Source organism: Phoca vitulina, unplaced genomic scaffold, assembly GCF_004348235.1.
Source record: "Phoca vitulina isolate PV1807 unplaced genomic scaffold, GSC_HSeal_1.0 scaffold4, whole genome shotgun sequence".
Taxonomy (NCBI): domain Eukaryota; kingdom Metazoa; phylum Chordata; class Mammalia; order Carnivora; family Phocidae; genus Phoca; species Phoca vitulina.
In genome coordinates, this window is record NW_022589707.1 from 37,509,316 (window position 1) to 37,529,462 (window position 20,147).

Consider the following 20,147-nt stretch of genomic DNA (forward strand, 5'->3'; position numbering starts at 1 on the left):
CAAAATGAAGCCAGAGATCAAAGACATCCACAAAATACAATGCTGGAAAGCCCCCACGAACATGTGAACTGGATCAGATTTGGGCTTTGTGCTTTTAAGCAACTAAAACAAAGAGAAACGTAACCACCTGGGTGCCCATTAGATTACAAACTTGTTGTCTATGAAAGCTAGCTTTTTCAGGAGCAAGACTAACCAAGGAAAATAAAGAGGACCCTTGATAGTGAGGTGTGGGATATTTTTAACACATCTAGAGAAAAAAAAATTCAGTAATGTTTTTTATAATGGATGGCACAATCTGGAAGGCCTTTTGAATCAGTTGGATGCTAAATGGGGTGAGTCTCTCCCGTGAGGGAGGATGGGTCTCTTAGGCGTGTGTTATTCCTACAACCCAGTGCCACTTTATTGCCTCCAGGGCCCTGCAAGATCTCAACTCTGCATGTCCTTGGTCGTTTGACCACATCATCTGTCACTAACCTCTTCTAAATCTGTGTTAGCCATATTGACTAACTCAGTATCCCAAGCTCATTCCTACCTCGTGGCCTTGACATTTTTTATTCCTCTGCCTGGAATGCTATTTTCCCTGATTATTTCATGGCCAGCAATTCATCATTAAGAATTTGTCAGATAGTACTTTCTTTACCTCCTGATCTAATGCCACCTGCCTCCCTTATGCTGATCCTGTTCCATCATATTACTTTGCTTTACTTTTGCTTTACCTTTTTCACCACCTGAAATTATCTTTGTGACTTGTTTACTTGATTACGGTCTTTTCTGTTCCATTAAGTCTTGCTTGCTGCTACATTCCCAGCGCCTAAAATGGTACTTGATACTGTTGCTGCTCAATAAATATCAGTTGAATGAATGAACCAATCTTTTCACGAATACTTGACCATATGCAATTATGCTATGTTTTTGATGAAACACAGAGCCAGACCCTTTCACAGTAAACAGAATTGGAAATAAGGCTGATGTCCTCTCGTTAAAGGGGAAGCTGCAGACCAGGGCACCTGCCCAAACTAAAGGCTACCTCTAATCTTGTGGACAGTTTGAAGACCGGGCTTTTTGTAAGGACTAATTATCCTCTTCCTACTTTCAAATTCACGAACAGTGGCCTGAAACTGTGGCGATTATTTTTCCTTTCTGTTTTGTAGTCAGTTGTTCATGTTTAAACTCCAGAGCCTAAGCAAATCTCCCTGAAACTCCAATTTTAACTGTGGCTGTGGAGGGTTTTGTAATGTCCCCGAGCCTTGACTTCACACTTATAAGATAGGGTTATAATAATAGTAGCTACCGCCTAAGGCTGTTTTGAGAACGAAAGGAAGTAATCCTTGAAAAGCACTTAGCATAATACCTGGCATAGAGGACACACTCAAGAGAAGTTATTGATGATAGATATTGAAAATGACAATTGTTATATTGGTTTATTAGTTATTATTATCCTTATTATTATTATTATTACTTTCTCCCTGCCCCTTCTTCTCACCCACTATTTTCAGAAATGACATCACCATGAACCGATTTTATTGGTTTCCTGAATATACACACTAATCTGACTTGAATTAACCAAAAATAGACCCCAAGCACTCAGTGCAAATACTTGTTTTTGTTTAAAGAGGCAATTCTCCTAATAGTGTGACCTCTTTTCATCTTTTCTGTGCCTTTCCTGACTTGCCATGGGTACAGAGGAGAAGGCCAAGAAGGAAGCAGAGGAAAAAGCTCGCCTGGCTGCAGAGGAGAAGCAAAAGGAAATGGAAGCCAAAAGCCAGGCTGAAGAAGGCGCAGCTGGCAAAGCCGAGAAAAAGACATCTGGGGAAGCTAAGAATCAAGTCAATGGAACGTGCACAAACAAAAGCGACAACCCTTATGGGAAAAATTCCAAAGCTGAGAAGTCCTCAGGAGAAAAACAACAGAATGGTGAGTACAGTTTCACTGGTGAAAGGCTCTTTTCGGGGTGTTAATGACGTGATGAATGGAAACTGGCAAACAACCACACCTATGAGGATGGCTCTCAGAGCTGGCATCTCTGGTCTCCCCAGCTGCTGCTCATCACACCTCACTGGGCCATGGGTTCCATTAGGATCCCATCAAAAGAAGCCAGAGGCTGGCTTGGGCCATTCTCTCTGAGGAGATTTATACTTTTCAGGCCTTTCCCAGCTGTTCTGGAGACTCTGGCCAGTGCCTGCCTGTCCACTGGGGAAATAACTATGACCAATCTCAGCACATTCCTGAGTGTTTATTGCCCAGATGGGTGGATGGAAAGTGTCTTCCATATGCACTATCCCTCTAGCAGGCAGGGCTGGGGCTCAGGTCTATATGTCTGTGGGTGAAAAAGTATATACATTAGGGTGACCACTTATCCCATTTGCCTGGGACTGAGGGGTCTCCTGGCATCTAGAGCTTTAGATTTTAAAACCAGAAAAGTACCAGGCAAACCCAGATGATCTGGTCACCACCTTAAATGCACTGTGCTTGGCACTGAGAATTTAGAAATGGAAAGGCCTCAGGAAGTCCACAATCTCATAGAGACATGGGCATCCTTAGAAATAATTCTGAGCAAGTAACAGTCATGGCAAGGCAGCTAAATTTAGCTCAAGGATCATGTCAAAAAAGAGACATTAGCTTTGTTGCATCTGGGGCTTGTGGAATGGAGAAATGTCAAAGAAAGCATCAGGAGGTGGTGGTGCCTGAGCTGTGTTTTCAATGCTGAACTTCGCTGGTCAGATGGGGGATAGGGACTTCTTCACCAGAGGAACAAGATGAGCTGAGGCACAAGGGCATGGAATTGGTTACCTTGTTTAGGGAAGAGCAGGAAGTTCAGAGTCTCTAGAACTTTCAAGTTGTGGCAAGGTAGTTTTGCAGTCTGACAGACCTGGATTCAAGTCACAGCTGTGCCTCTCACTTCTTGGTGGCCTTGGCCAGGTTACTTAACCTTCTACTGGCTCTGTAAAGTGTGCATAACAATAATACCTGCTCACACCAGGGCCACTTGTGAGCCTCCAATAATGAGAATGATAGCAAAACAATGATGACAATAGAGTAACTAGCATTTATTGACTATCCACCAGATGCTCTTTTAAGTCCTCTCTTTACGTGTTTATTCTCTTATCCGCCTGGTAGGCCATGCTGTAGCTATTATGTATGCTACATAGCCTGAGTAAATGAGGAATATGTAGAAGGTGCTTAGCACAACACTCTCCAATTATTTTTACAGTGAACATATACAACATGTAGAATTAGAAAACAATATTTTAATACATATGATAATGTTAATAACTCATATCATGTTCCAAGAGCTTTGCATGAATTCCCTCAGGTAACCCCATGAGCACCCTAGGAGGTAGAGAAGGCCTTTGTCCACCTTGTCCAGCCCCTCAGCAGCCTGGTTCTGGAGACTGCTCCTAACTAGTTAGCTTTGTATTCAAGTGCATCATTGTCCGAAAATATGTTCAATTGTATAAGAATTTATGATCTACCTGTTGGAGTTTTTAGAGGGCAATGGAAAAGACCTCCTCTCATCCCCTCCCGAGGTCAGAACCAACTAAGAGAGAGATACCAGAATCAGAAAGTCAATGGTCAAAATATGAGCTCTACTACAACTGGAGTTGAATTGGAAAATGTGACTTGGTCTGCTGAGCATGTGGGCTTCTTCACACATCTGCCTTGAAGTGAGCTTAGCCAACCAGATACTGGCAGAGCAGGCAGGCCTCGGACCTGCCACCTCATTCCCACCCCAGCACCCCAACACCCCAGCAGACTGCTTCTGGAGTGACGCGAAAGGTGTGTGTTTTGTGGAAAACACATCTCAGAGGGGGTTGGGAACTAGAGAAATGGGTGGCTTAACTGAGCTTTGCATTCTCAAACTCCTCCTAGATGAGTCTCTTCTTCTCAAAGGAGGAGTATGGAAGGGCTCCTGAGAGAGGCAAGATGTGTTTCTTCCCTGCTTTTTTCTTTTAGGAAGGTGGGTTAAAAATGGCTTTCCCTTAATAAAAGTAACATCAATAATATATATTGAATGCTTAATATATGCCAGACATTGTACATGAGATTTTACCTACATTAAATTATTTAAAAATGCCAACAACGCCGTGAGGTAGATATACTCATTCCCATTTTGCAGATGAGGAAACGGAGACTCAGAAAGGTTAAATCACTTGCTTAAGGTCAAGCAACCACGAGGTAGAGATTTCAAGTCAAATTCAGGTCTGAGTCCAAATTCTATGTTTCATAATCAGCATGTCCCTACTGTTTACAAGTTTTGGCGCTATTGGGGAGAGTAGGAAATCAGAAGAATATTGAGGCTCAGCCGAGGTCCACAAGAACCTTATAATCTATTCCAGGGGTTGGTGCGCTTTTCTGTAAAGGGCCAGATGGTAAATATTGTAGACTTTGGGAGCCATGCAGTCTCTATTGCAGCTGCTTTTAACACTCCTGTTTTAGTGCAAAAGCAGCCACAGATAACATATAAATAAATGGGCATGGCTGAATTCCAATAAAACTTTATTTATAAAAATTCAAGTTTAAATTCTATATAATTTTCAAATGGCATTAAGTATTCTTCTCTTTTTTTCAACCATTTAATAATATAAAAATTATTCTTAGTTTGTGGGCCATATAAGACCAGGCACTGGGACCAAGTTTGGCCCATGGGCCATAGTTTGCCAACCCCTGGTCTGGTCAGGGAGAGAAACCAATGAACATAAACATGCTGCTCATAGAGAAGGTTATAAATTCTATGAGATGGGTATAAACAAATACCCAGAGAGGGCAGAGGTGGCAGGAATCAATTTTGAAGACCATTAGAGGGAGAGCCTGAAAGAAACAAACAGGAGCCCAAGTTTTCAACTAGGTTGTGTTTATTTCCCAAAGTAATCAACAGTCTACCATTTCCCTTAAAAACTAAGTATTAAATGAGAGATGGGAAAAGAAGTCAGTTTTAAGCAATAATAAGAAAGGCTAATGGTGGTTCGGGACTGTGTTACAGCAGCCTAATTAAAATGATTTGTAACTGTGCAGAAAGGCTCTTTTGTTTCCTCTGTTTATTGAATAACAGCTCACATCAGCCATTACTCCATATACAACCCATGGGAAATTACCTAATGGATTCTGTTCAAAGAACATCATCAAACAAACATGTGTCACTTTCCCATCATCCTTTTTGTGGTCGCGCAAGGTACTTCCAGGATGGAACCAGAGGACAGTGGTTAATGGGGTTCTAGAGGTGTTCTCATCAGCAACTATGAGATCCCCAGGCTTTGGTCTCCATCAAGGTACTTCCTCTCTCAGCCTCCCCAACCCTGACTGAGGAAAAGGCAGGCTGCCCACAGACTGCTGGCTAGCATCCAACAAATTGAACCTCTCCTGTGACGTCTGGAAGACATCCTGGTCTTGCTGCAGCTGTGCATAAAGCTCTAGTCCAGGGAAACCTTGAAGGCATAAAGTATTGTGCATTAAGGTGTGAAGGCTCATTTAGGACAGAAAGACATTTTTTCTGCAGGGAATGAGTTTGACTACAGGGCTCAAGATCCTTGAGTCCATCTCTGGCATCCTTAAAACAAGAAGGAGCCAGTATTTGGACTGTCTCATGGGACCTCCAAAGGAATCCTTTCTTTGGCCATTGGTGGTGGTAAAGGGTGATGATCATGTCCTTCACTTGAATTCCTCCTGCTTACACCCTGGCTAGAGTTGACCCCCTTTCCCCTCAATCCCTTCAGCCAGTTCATCCCATTTCAGAATTAAGAGTAAGAGGAAACTTGGAGAATTTATTGACTCCGAACTTAATTTAGGATTTGTCAAATTCCATTGAAAATACTTACTTTGTCGAATACATCACAACCCCAAATGGTCTTGAATTGTCCTTAGATAACCATTTCTTTATAAATTTGTAGGCCAAAGGCATTTAGAAATGGCAGCAGTAAACAGAAGCCTGAAATTGAAAACTTAAGCTTCATAGGGAAGTTGCAAGATACAGTGGTTGAGTAGCTTCTAGAATCAGACCCATCTGTGCATATTGTGGTAGATTGCTTTATTTACGCCTTAGGTTCCATAGCCATAAAATGGAGATGGTAATATGAGTTTCATGTCCATTCTTCACAAGTCGGTTGAAACAAAATCACTTTGTGGAAAGATCAGTTGGCCATCTATGCAAAAACTGTCAGACGAATGGCTTAAACCAGATCGACGGCTGCCAACCGGAGCAGTTTTGCTGCCGGAAGGAGCCACACATGCAAGGTTGTGGGCAGAGGCGGGGCCGGGGTGGTGTGTGAACCACTGGCGGGTGGCCGGTGCGCTGCGCTCAACACAGCTGGACGGACCAGCGTGTGACACAGTGCTGCGGCGAAGCCAAAGGAGAAGTCACGCTTGGAAAACATCCTCAGTCATTTGATGAGTTTGTTATTCTGCAAACTGATCACTCAATGAATTAAACTGTGATGAATTCATCTACTTTCAATTGTAGTACCTTCATAATGGCGTTGTTAGAAGAATTTAATGAAATGATGCCTATGCTATGCCTGGCACAAAGAAAGCAAAAAAGATAGGACCCTGCTTACTCCTTCCTGGTTGCAATTATTCTTAGGGTCTTCTTGCTTCAAGAAGTACCGTATTTTAGTTGTAATATATTCTGGGTTTTATGCAGGCTAAAAGGAAAGATGCCATTAGTAAGACTGTAAGAAAAATTTCCAAAACTTGAGAATAAGACTGGGGGAGGGGATGCCATGTCCTTTCAATGTCACAGTGGCATACTCTTAAAAAGACATGGCCAGGGATTATTTGATTACCTTAGACAGGGGTCAGCAAGCTTTTTCTGTGCCGGCCCAGCCAGTAACTATTCCTGGGTTTGCGGGTCTCTGTTGCAACTCTGCGGCGCCTACCACCGCAGCGTGAAAGCGGCTGCAGACAGCATGCAAACAAAATGCATGTGATTATTTCCAAAGATCGCTGTTTCCACATTGGCCCCTGAGCTACAGGTGGATGACTCCTGCTTTAGGAGAACATGACTGTGTTTAACTTTGTCTTTTACTATTAACTCAAGCCTAGGTCCCGTGAAGTTGTATGCTAACTTACAGATTTTTGACTTTTGGAAGAGATTACCGCCCCCCCACCCACAGGTTATGATTTTGCTGCCCTGTAGGACATAACCAGTTTTGTTTCTAACACAGCAATCTTATTTTAACAGTTTTCTAAAATGCCTATAAATGCCCATTTCCTTAAATGTCCTTGGCACCCTCCTTACGATCTCTCTGGTTCCTTCGCGAATGAATTAAGTAAGTTTTTGACACGCGTTTATTCTACATCTGTTTGCATAGTGTTTTTTAACATTTACAAATCATATTTCGACAAGCTCGTTACTTAGAATACCATTTATAACTCCGTTTTAGAGTTCAGTTGTCATTGCATGATGTGCCAGATATCAGATTCACTACCTTAAATACATTTGTCCTTATATTAAGTCTATAAAGTAGCTATTATTATCACCATTTTGCAGATGAGGAAACTGAAGCATATAGAAGTAGCTATGAGCTGGCATAATTTACATTTGACCTAAGTTTTTCTGCTCTCCACAGCCCAATAATAGAGCTGAACTGCCTTTCTTGGAAAATAAACATTATTGGCTTAAGTGCAACTTTGTTTAACAGGAACTTTGTCTTAATTTCTGGATTGTAATCTAACTTTTAAGACCTAATATATGGCTTAAAAAGATACATTCAGATATGTACCCCCTCATGACTAAAATTATGCACTTTTTTTTCCATCTTTTTACCTTGACAAGTTTAAGACTATTTATAACTTCCCTTTTAGCTGTATACATATGCTGTTTGTCATGTTTATTACTTTCAGGTGACTTGAAAGATGGTAAAAATAAGACAGACAGGAAAGATCAATCTAATGTCGGAAGTGATTCAAAGAAAACAGATGGTAAGAGCATAATTCCCATTATATTTTTCCATAAAATGTGCAATTTAATGCAGGTTTGTTAGAATTACACCTCAAATTGAAATTGTGGTTGTTGATATATTCTTATATTATACCCTAAAAAAACCCTTCACTGCATTTAAGGAGTACTCGATCCCTATTTCAATAATTTACAGATTGTCATTATATCTCTTCCCCTCCACCATCCTTTGCTCCATCACAAATGCATTCTATACACTCTCTCTTTACCACTTGCTATTTTTTCATTTTCACTTTAAAGATGCCTCTGGACTTGCTGATTGGAATGGGATGGAATATGAGTCTTTGGTTGTGAATTGTGCAGCATAAATGGGAAATGCTCCATGTTTTCAGTTTTTACATTTTCTCTTTTAATGAGGAATTATTGCTTTCAATAAGAACAGAAATCTGTTCGGTGTTATCACTATGTTGGGAGACCCACATATTGGAGAACATACATAGTTGTAGAAGGCAGTTTGGTCAGCAAGAATAAGTCTCAAAGGCAAGTTTTGAATGGCAATCCCCACCAGACCAGTTAGACTGAACCTACCTTGTGATGTGTTCCATGAACACTGCTTTTACTTTTCACAAAGAGCATTCTACTCTCTCTAAAACCTCAAAGTTCGATTATATTATCCTTCAGACTTTGTACTATCCTACTGAGAAAACTGTTCTCGCCTTTTTTATAAATCTCCTGTTTCACTTGTAACATGGGCTTATTCTTAGTGACTCCTTCATACATGTACATGATATTAAACTGAAAATGCATGTTTCTAGGTGTCCCAGACACTCTTTGAATCATACCTCCCTGGAGACATTGTATTGGATGCTCAGCTGTTCTTTGATAGTTTGGTTTTAATGCCACTGAAGAACAAATACTGAGTATCCAGGTGGAGGAGTAAGAAGAAATTTGAACACAACTCCACCTATTCAAAAGGAAGCAGCGCCTCTAACTTTCATCTCTAAGCCACCGTGACAGGCTTTCTTTATTCATATGTGTGAAATCAGTTCTCAAGCCTTTTCTTCTAAGCTCATTCAATAATTCACTCCAGGTGTCTTATCACATAATACCTAGGGAACACCCATGTGCAGTTTTTCACCAAATTGTTTATGCAAATGGAAACCACATACCTCATAAAAATACCCTCCTTGAATGATTGTGACTAAGACATCGATTACACAGAGACAAAACAGAATTCAAAATGACAGTCATCCTAGCCAGACTCTGTTATGGGTAATTGTTGCCAGATATCATTAAACCCAAGTCAAGGTAATACAAGCCAGAAAATGTACAGTAGAGGAAAATAGTGTTAGAGGTAAACCCAGCACCTGGACACCTGGCCCATCCTGCATTCAGTGACTAGCCCATCTGAATTCCTACAGCATAAAAGTGCAGAATAAACTAAGTCCCAAATCTTTAACATTGGCTCTTGTTGCATTTTTATATTGTGCTACAAATATCTGTTGTGTTGTTGTCATGTGGGCATTGTGAATTACATTTTATTACCTTCATTAAGCCCTTTGATTTTACCTGTGCCCTTTATAATTGAATTGTCCCCAAGTATTTAAAATAATTAACAGCTTTTTTAAAAGCGGGGTGTGGGAAGGGGTGAAGAGATACTATGTTCTATTGAACAAATAAACGTAAAGCGTGATTGCTTGGTGAACAAGATTCTTGATCCCACCAGACAGTGAACAGGGTGCAGTAGATAAAGAAGAGACATTTTCTGATGTCTATTTCTTTTCCCCTCCAAAACTCTAACTTTCCACTGATTCAAATGGGTCTGGTGTGTTTATACTAGCAAGTTTATACACAAACTCGGACATGAACAACTTTGTATTTTAATTTCATTGATGGGGTAACATGACATCAGTCATTCTCACTGCTTTGATATCATAAGGACATAGATCACTGGGCTTTAGTTACTTGTGCTATCTTAGCCAAAAATCTTTCCCAGGACTAAAGCTATTCTTGGTGGCATGAAGTGGAAAAGATTTCGATCTGTCTCATTTATCTCTTCACCTTTGGTCATCAAGACTCTCTACTTTAGGAAAAATTTTAAATGATACATGGATCAGTGGGTACATTGATTTTTAAAAGCTGTCTAGTAACAACCACATACATTTTGAACATTTCTTTTTAATAGATCCTATTACATTTGATGACCAGAGGGAGTCAGTTAAACTATTTTTAATGCCTCTACCCCTAATACAGCCCCTGGGAACCAGTGGTGACCAGTTCTGTCTAATTTTTGAGAGGGAGTATCCAAGCACAATTCAGTGCCCAGTATGACCAAACCCACTATGGTTTGAAGTTGCAACATTGTACGCATTCAGAAAGAAACCTGATGGAAACTGGACCATGGTTGGTTATTCCCAAACTCCATTGAGCTGAGGCACACACAGAAGGAAGGGGCATGTGCTAAAAGCATAGATTATATCCTGGCATAGTGAACACATTGCAGTTGTACATTATCTCTGTCAGGCTGCTGAGGTACTATGTAGTATCCTGCAGCACTAATTTTCGAACTGACTTCAAAGAATGAATGTCCTTTGAAACTACCTTGTTTACTCTTAGGGAGAAATGTACTAACATAAAAAGATCGAGGCCTCTGAGCCAAGATTCTCTCAGGGCCTAAACTTTTACAGTGTCACTGGGAGACTTGTGGGGTGCCAGTGAATGAATTATTTCCTGTGTGTTTTTAGTCCTGTTTGAAACAGCATAGCCTCTTGGACCTGTCATAATTTTTTATAGTTGCCCAGAAATATGAATTTGCCTTTAACTTTATTTGACTACAGAGATATAAGAGATAGCAACCATTTGTGTCTCTCAAAAGATTGATTATAATTAGGCCCTACAGGGTTATTTGCCAAGTCTCAGAGAGGGAGTTCAGCAGGCATTTCTCCTTCACTGAATGTTCTGGGAATTGGAATGTTTAAAGGTGTTCATGAAATTTAAAAGTCAACTACGTAGAGTGAAAAGAGTAGACAAAAGACTATTTATGGACCTCTGCTTCTGCCAAAGAGGACTAATAAGAATTAGATTCACCCTTTCACCTGAAACCATAATAATCATAATAAAAGACAACTTATGTGGAAGAATAGTTTCCAAGATACTGGACATCAAGAAATGAAGGACAGTGATCTCCAAGAAACAGGAAACAAATGAAATAAATCCTTTGATTGCTCCAGCTTACTCCCTTGAGAGGGTTTCCAGGCAACATAATGAAGGGGAACCCAGGCAAACCTGATGGACTCCTTGAGTTGAAGAGTTGGATAAGGATCCAGGGAGAGCCATGGTGGCTAAAGTTAACAAGATAAAGCACCAGAGAGGAGAGAGCTGTAGAGATATAGAACTCCACAGATCTAAAGAGTAGTCATTCATCAGAGTACTGATTGACCCATACAGATAGGAAACTACCTGAGATCAGGAAAGAACCATTCAAAAGGATTAGGGGGAATGGTCCTAATGTTCACACCTCATATAAGGCAAGAAAAGTGCCTATTCCCACTAGTCAGACTTGAATACCTCATAATTTAAAGGGAATTGGGTAGAATTCACCTAATTGTCTTATTTTATTCATGGGGGAGTAAATAGCTGTAGGCTAAATGCTGCTTTGGTCTCACCTAATAAACCTTGAAAACAAGACATAAAAGGATCCCCAAGTGTTTCCAAATAACTACACCCCAGAGTAAAGCTCATAGGTATATATAGAAATACAAAAATATCCAGTACCCAACAAGGTAAAATTCACAATGTCCAATATCCAATCAAAAATTACTGGATGTGCAAAGAAGCAAGAAAATACTATGCATAATGAGAGCGAGAGAGAGAGAACTGAAACAGAAGTTAGAATGTCAGACAAGAACATTAAAGTAGTTCTTATAACTATAGCCCATGTTTGGAAGTTGTTTAGAGACATGGAAGATATAAAGAAGGGAAAATCAAACTTCTAGAGATGAACACTATAATGTCTGATGTGGAAAACACACTGAGTGGTATTAGCTAAATAATATTGGATGAGATTAATAATAAGTACAGTGGATGAGATTAGACATTGTAGAAGAAAAGAGTAGTGAAAAACTATCCAAAATGAAACAGAAAAAAAATTATAAAGAGCATCAGTGAATTGTAGGACATCTTCAACAGCCTAATGTATGTGTAACTGGAGTCCCTAACATAAAGAAGAGAGAGAGGAGGAAAGAAAAATATTTGATGATTTACTTGGGCAAAGTAAATTTTGCCCAATGATGAAAAGTGTAAATGCACAGACTCAAGAAGCTCAGTAAAGCCCAAGCACAAGAAATTTGAAGAAAATTACACCAAAACATGTCATAATCCCATTATTCAAACCAGTAATGAAGAGAAAATTTAAAAATATCGAGAGGAATAAAAAACTCATGCACAATTGAACAAAGATAATGATAATTGTAGATTTCTTATCAGAAACAATGCAAGTAAGAAGACAGTGGAACAACATCTTTAACATGCTGAATGAAAAAAGAATTCGATTAAGAACTCCATACCCAGCAAAAATATCTTCAGATATAAAAGCTGAAAGAATTCATCACTGGTAGACCCCACACTACAAGAAATGTTAATGAAAGACAGTAGGATAACTATGCCAGTTGGAAATATGGACCTGCACAGAAGAATGAGGCACATGAAAAATGGTAACTAGATGGATAAATATATAAGATTTTTTCTTATCATTTAAATCTCTTAAAGATCATTGACTATTTGAACAAAATAATAATAATACATCATCTGATTTATAAGATATACAACTGAGGGGCACTGTGTGGTGCATTCGGTTAGGTGGCTGACTCTTGGTTTCAGCTCAGGTGGTAATCTCAGGGTCATGAGATCAAGTCCCGTGTTGGGCTCCATGCTCAGCATGGAGTCTGCTTGAGATTCTTTCTCCCTCTCCCTCTGCCCCTCCTGTGTATTCCCTCTCTCTTAAATAAATAAATAAATAAATCTTAAAAAATAACATATATGACTGAAATAGCATAAAACAATAGCATAAACAGACAACAATAGCATAAAAAGCTGGGAAGGGAGAAATGGAAGTATACTATTATAAAGTTCTATATACATGAAGTGATATAATATCATTTGAAGGTAGATTGTGATAAATTAAGAGCATATACTATAAACTCTAAAGCAATTAAATTAAAATAACAAAACAAAGACATGTAGCTAATAAGCCAACAAAAGAGATAAAATGGAATTGTAAAAATACTTAATCCACAAGAAGGTAAAAAAAAGATAAGAAGGGAACAAAGAACATATGAGACAAATAGGAAACAAATAGCAAGATCATAGACTTAAAACTAAGCATATCAGTTATGACATTAAATGTCCTAAAGACCCCAATAAAAAGGCAGAGATTTTCAAATTGTAAAACACAATTATAGTCTGCCTTTATAAAAAAAGACACAAATAGCCCAAAAGTAAAAGGATGGAAATTGGTATACCAAGCTAACACTAATAAAAAGAAAGCTTGAATGGCTGCATTAATATCTGACAAAGTAGATTTCATTGCAAACACTGTCACCAGAGTTAAAGAAGTTCATTTCATGGTAAAGTTGTCCGTTTATCAAGACAATATACTAATCCTTTTTACTTATGCACTGAAGTGTATAAAGCATGAGTGGGGGGAAGGGCAGAGGGAGAAGCAGACTCCCCACTGAGCAGGGAGCTGAGGGCTTGATCCCAGGACCCTGGGATCATGACCTGAGCTGAAAGTAGATGTTTAACCAACTGAGTCATCCAGGTGCCCCTGCAAAAAAAATTTTTAATCCATAATTTTATTTAGAGACATTAACATTCCTCTCTCAGTTGTTGATAGAATAAATAGATGTAAAATCAGCAAGGAAAGGAAGATTTGAACAACACTACCAACCAACTTTACCTAAGTGGCATCCCTAGAATATCCAACAATAGAGAATACACATTCTTTTCAAGTGCACAAGAAAAGAGTAGTGAAAAACTATCCAAAATGAAACAGAAAAAAAATTATAAAGAGCATCAGTGACCAATATAGATCAGATTATCAATATAGACCAGACTGTGAGATAAAAAACAAGTCCCAATAAATTGAAAAGGATCCAAGTCATACAAAGTAAATTTACAGGTCATAGTGGAGTTAAATTGGCATAAGGATATTCACATTATTTTATTATCCTTTTAATTTTTGTAGAATATGTAATGACCTAATCTATTATTTTTTTATATTGGTAATTTGTCTTTTTTCTCTTTTTTTCCCAGACTAGTCTGGCTAGAGGATAATAAGTGTTATTAATTATTGTTGTTAATATTCCCCATTGTTTTTCTGTTTTTATATCGTTGATTTCTTATCTTTTTATTTTTTTTTTTCTTCTCCTTGCTTTGGGTTGAGTTTGCCTTATTTTCTAGCTTTTTTTTTTAAGGTGGAAGCTAATGTGATTAATTTGAGATTTTTTTTCTAATGTAGGCATTAAGTGCTGTAAATTTCTCTCTAAGTACCACTTTAGTAGTATGCCATAAATTTTAACGTGTTGCACTTGTATTCACATTTAGTTCAAAATACTTTCTAATTTCCATTTTGATTTTTATATTGATCTAAGAATTATTTAGAGGCGTAGTGTTTAGTTTCTAAATATTGGGGGATTTTCCAGAGGTAGTGGAAATGTAAGTCCTCTCCAAACTGATCTATGGATCCATGCAATGGCAATTAAAATCCTAGCAGGTTTTTTTTTTTTTTTTTGTAGAAATTGACAAACCAATTCTAAAATTTATATGGAAATGCAAAGCACCCAAAATAGACAAAGCAACTTGGAAAAAGAAGGGAAAAGTTGGAAGACTAAAAAGTAGGCCTTATTTGAGACTTACTATAAAGCTGTAGTAATCAAGGCAGCATGGTATTAGCATCAAGATAGACAAATGGGTCAATAGAATAGAATAGAGAGTCCAGAAATAGATCCATATGTACACAGACAACTTATTATTGACAAGGGGCATTCCATGGAGAAAGGTAGTCATTAACAAATGGTGATGGAACAATTTGCTATTGATATGCAAAATAATTACCTCCTATATTTTACATCATATGCAAACATTAAAATAGATCATAAACCTAAATTGAAAGTATAAAACTATAAAACTCATGGTTAAGAGAACAGGAGGAACTCTTAGAAATCTCACATTAGGCAAAGGTTTTCTAGGTATGACACCAAAAGTACAAACCATAAAAGAACACATTGATAAATTATACTTTATCAAAATTAACAACACCTGCTCTTCAGAAGCTTCTATTGGGAGAATGAAAAGACAACCCATAGACCTGGGGAGAATATTTGCAAAGCCTATATGTTTTAAGGGAGTTGTATCCAGAATATATAAAGAAACTTCAATGTTCAATAATAAGAAAATAAACAACTTAATTAAAGACATGCCAAAGATTTAAACATTTCACAAGAAGAGATGTACAGCTAGCAAATAAGTACATTAGGGAGATCATAGGCATCAGTAGGGAATACAAATTAAAAGCCAAATTAAAGACCATATTGAGAGAAAACAAAACGAAACTCACATACAGGGAGATGATTTTACACTTGTATATTGTATTCACCTAATAATTTCTTAGCTCTCTACTTCCCTTTGCTTGTCAGGACACAACTTTGTCAGCTCATTTCCTTATAGACACTCTTTCTGCATGTTTCTTAAGTTGCTCATGGTCTTGTCTTTAGGCTTTCACTCAATACAGGAAACATAAAAGGTAATAGAGCCAATATTCTTGTTAGTTCACGTAGAATAACTACTTGAGATTAAAGGTTTGTTGTGTACATTCATGCAGTTTACCTGTGATGTGATTCTTCACAAGACTGGTATCTCATGACCTTGACTTGCTACCGGGCTCACAAGAGTCAGCTGAAGAAATGAATATGTTTTTCCTGTTTTCTAGTTAGCTGATCCTACCAAAGTAGTTTGAAAGTGGGTAAATAAATGGAATGGATGACTTTGACTTTGTTAGATGCCTTTTGTTCTATTATAATAGATGCACCAAGTTATGAATAACAGCAGCGGAAGGATATAGTCTGAACCTTTACACTTGAGTTGTACTTGATGTTCTTATTTTTCAGCTGACATTGAAAATATTTTGTTAGTTGCCTAAAGGGTGGGGTGTCATGACTTGCTTTGCAGTGGAGTTGGTAGGGAGAGATAGATAGGGCCCGCACAGGCCTGGAGGTGTGCCCTTCTCTGCAAATCCAGGGAGGAAACAGCCCAACAGCAGGGTGCCTGGAGAACTGAGACACATGTCTATCTTCACAGCAGAGATAGTTTCTGACTTAGGTTCATGCTCAGAGATTTGAGAAGCAACAAACACCCTGGCACATAGATCATTATTCAGGAGGCATGCATTTGCTGAGACCATCATCAGTTTTCAAGTCTGTATAAATACCTGTACCCCAGTATTCTCTTCTCAGGGAATCATGCTCACCTCATTCTTTCTTCCAAATATTTTTTTCCCACACTACTCAGGACAGTGGTTGTTAGGCTGTCTTTATACACCAGAATAAAGAACTCCCCTATTTCAGACCCATCGAAACCATAGCTTGTAGGTCAATGCCTCCTTTTATTACCTCATTGTTCCAATCTATGCTGTTTCTTCCCACGGGGCTTCTTAATATCACTAGCAGCTAATGCAGAGCTATAGAAACAATTGAACACTTTTACCCATCTTCAGTATACTCAAATTTGAATCAATCCCATATATCCTACCTAGCCATGGGGGACTTTATAGGCATTTATATTCATTTAATATTTTCCTCAAGTTTTGACAGATTGATTTGTTTCTAAACAGCTGTCAATATGATTTTACTCAGAATTCTAATGGGTTGACAAGTCTTAGAGGGCAGTGTCTTAATGGCCATCTTAGTTCAAACTTCTATAACTTCTATCCCAATTTATGTTGCATAAGGCACACATTAGACAATTTTTTATAGGAGAGGTTATGGAATCTTGAAAATTCTTGACATAGGATTTGTGAAGTGAAATCCACTTTCTGGACTTTCATTCATTTTGTTCTGTATGTAAGAACTATCTTATCTGGAAAAAAACAAGCAATCCCTTTATTTGGGAGCCTACACTATATGTGATGATGTAAAGGAGACCTGCTGATTAGCAAGAATTAGCAAGAAGGGCTCCACACAATGGCAGAGGAGTTTCATATTGACAGTAAATGAAGAGTTAGTTATGCTGCAAAAGATTTGTTGACACTAACACCAATACTCATAACCAATGTATGGTTTTGACTGCTAATTTACTGATGTACAATATGTACACTGAAATACTCCTGTCAACTGGCCAGTCAGTGGTTTCTTTCTCCTGAAGGAAAACCTACCTGAGAACTCAAATCATATCAGAAAATTGCTTGACAAGCTGTAAGGAGAGTTAGTTGATGAAGTGTGACTTCAAGGTAGAATATCTTCATACATCTGTCTCCACCATTGGGATAGACTTGCCAAGAAGAATAGATGGGGGCCATCTTGCATGCCCTGTATTCTGACAGTGCAAGAGGCATTCCTCCTTGGCACCTCTCTTTCTAGTTTCCTTTTCGACCATACATTCAGCCATCAGATAGGTTCATATTTGGAGTAGATGTTCATTCTTGTTCACTTTTAGTTGTTCTTGATGACATTTCTGGACCTTAATCTTGAGGAAACTTCTTTGTTTTTAAGGCATTGTTTTTGATTCCCCACCATCGGCTACCAGATTTTCATAAGCTTTATACATCTCCAGAGGTACGCTCAGATCATGAAGTGTGATAAGTAAAAAGGGCCAAGGATGGTGAACAGTTCTGATAACACTAGCTGTTACCCTGTCCTTTCCTCTCACATCCAAGGCAGTGCTACTATAACAATAACCTTGAGTCCTTCCTAATTTACTTTAAGAACAAAACCTGTAAAACTTCAGTATTTAACTGTTTTTAGCAATGAATGATTTGCAGTACACCTCACTATTGATCAAGCCACTGATGTCAACCTCTGCTGTCTCGAGGTAGTTTCTACAAATAGTTAATCCCACCTTTTGGGTTTTTTACTTGTTTCCTTCTCAGAGGAGAATATTTTTTTCTTAGTTCTGGGAAGATATTTCACTGTAGCCCTTTATGCATTGACAAAAAGAAGGCCTATTTCTTTAATGAAGAATTTTCCCTCCACATGAGAATCCAGCATCCTTATGAGTTATTTTCCATGAGTGTACAGGGACCAAATATCTGGAGTCCCCTGAGTTCCAGTTAAGATAAGTCATCATAACAACACATGTTCTGATTAATATCCCATTTCCCTTAGCCATTGGTCCATGAAAACTCCTGTGACCCATTTGCTTAACAAATTTATGTGTATGTATTAACATATGGAGCGTCAACAATAAAGAAATCGTATAGTTTAGCAAGAAAAGCCATGAAATATTTGTTTTTCAAAACATTTTATGTCCTTATTTTCTCAAGTAGTGAGATAACCCAAGGGTCTAAACCCTGCACCCCAATGTCCCTGTCAAAGGAAAACTACAAAAGTTTGATAAATGGAGGAGGGAATTGCAAAATTATTTTTTAGATGCCTGTTATTCTCATGTATCTGGATAAAACCTCACTAATTAGATTTAAAGAGTTTTGTTGCAAAACATTTTGATTGATATACTTAAGTGTTATTTTCTAGTTATCTTCAGAAGCTGTGCTGTAGGTTGACCCAACAAGAGTTATTGTGAGTTCAGCAATGCTGAAACCCAACATAATTGTTTTTTGGATGGATTTGGGGGAAGACTATTAACCATTACATGATATGTGGGTAGGAAGTGGTCAAATGGGGTGAACTAAAAATGTTCCTGCTCCTTTTACTACCGACTTATACTCTTGAGAGCATGGAGGTACAAAGCCTATTACTTACACACGGTTCTAGCTTCAATGAGTCACAGTGAATCAGAACAGTTAGCTCTTTCGGTTACAAACATCTATTTCAAACCAATGTATTTTTATATACTTTTAGGTTTAGTGAATATCTTTGTGCTTCTCTCAATATCTTTGTGCTACTATCATCCTCCTGTATATTTTTGTATTTTTGAAATTCCCATTTGTAGTATCAAAACAGCAACTAATATATATATATATATCCACATACACATACACACATATACATACATATATATACACACATATATATGAAATATATATATAAACAGATATGGGATATATTATATATAATTGTGTAAATATATGTATAGCATATACATATATATGTATATTGCATAGGTAGATGATATAATCTATATAATACAATGTAAGATTGGTGTGTTTAAAATAATTAAATTGTGTTATACCAAAGAAAACTTCTAAAGTCATTCATGCTTTTTACATAGCCATTTAGATTCCAGTCTCTTACCAAATAACTACATAGTAGAAATGTCAAATAAAAGTATATTAGGTACACTTTGGTAATGACAAAATTAATCTTTTTAAACAACTTTTCCCTTGGAATTATTGGTATATAAGCTTTCATTGTTTCACTTTATCTTCTAGACATTTCGTTACACTCTTAATGTACCATTGTATTTTTAAAGGAACCCAGTCTGACAGAAAGGATTATAATTTTGGAACTGTGGAAAATGTGATTTTTTTCCCTCAACACTGATGTTCAGGATTAAAAATAACTTCTTAGTATTCATGAAATAAATATTTATCTGTTTTCCGCCTAAAATGTTAGTATTATCAGATTCAACACGGGATGGGAGGAACACAAGTAGCAATGCATTCATCAAAAGAAACTCTATTAACATTACAAAAAATTCTTTAAAATAACAGCTGCCTTTGCAATAAATATGTGCCAATTCCAGGAGCTAGCCCTGTCTACATTGTTAATGCCCTTTCTTTTCTAGACACCCACACACTAGGAGAACCGTTAAAAATGCAGCATCAAGCAAGTATCGAAGCTTCCTCTTTGTGTTTATTCTTAGCATTCTCCACAGAAGGGCACCACGATCTTCAAGTGATGACATATGTATTTCATAAGTATTAGCCCTCTACAATACATGCTATTTTTATCTTCTACTCTGGAGCCACAGTGAAAACTTGAGAAAAAATATTTGTTTTTTCTTTCACTTACTTTGAATCTTATATTGCTTTTCCTGAACCAATAAAATTGAGAAAAGCGTGAAGAGCAGTCATAATGTTTCAGGT

The 20,147-nt window shown here is 37.8% G+C and overlaps 1 protein-coding gene across 6 annotated transcripts in view; it reads left to right on the forward strand.

Annotated features, from left to right (window-relative positions):
* Positions 1-20,147, forward strand: part of PDE1C (phosphodiesterase 1C) — a 489,759-nt gene that overhangs the window by 432,393 nt on the left and 37,219 nt on the right. For 5 of the 6 annotated variants that reach the window (XM_032401816.1, XM_032401818.1, XM_032401817.1 and 2 more), the window contains exons 16-17: positions 1,684-1,914; positions 7,837-7,914. In XM_032401816.1, the coding sequence (XP_032257707.1) occupies positions 1,684-1,914; positions 7,837-7,914 (309 nt within the window). The remainder of the gene's footprint in view (positions 1-1,683; positions 1,915-7,836; positions 7,915-20,147) is intronic. The other variant, XM_032401822.1, reaches the window with a different exon arrangement.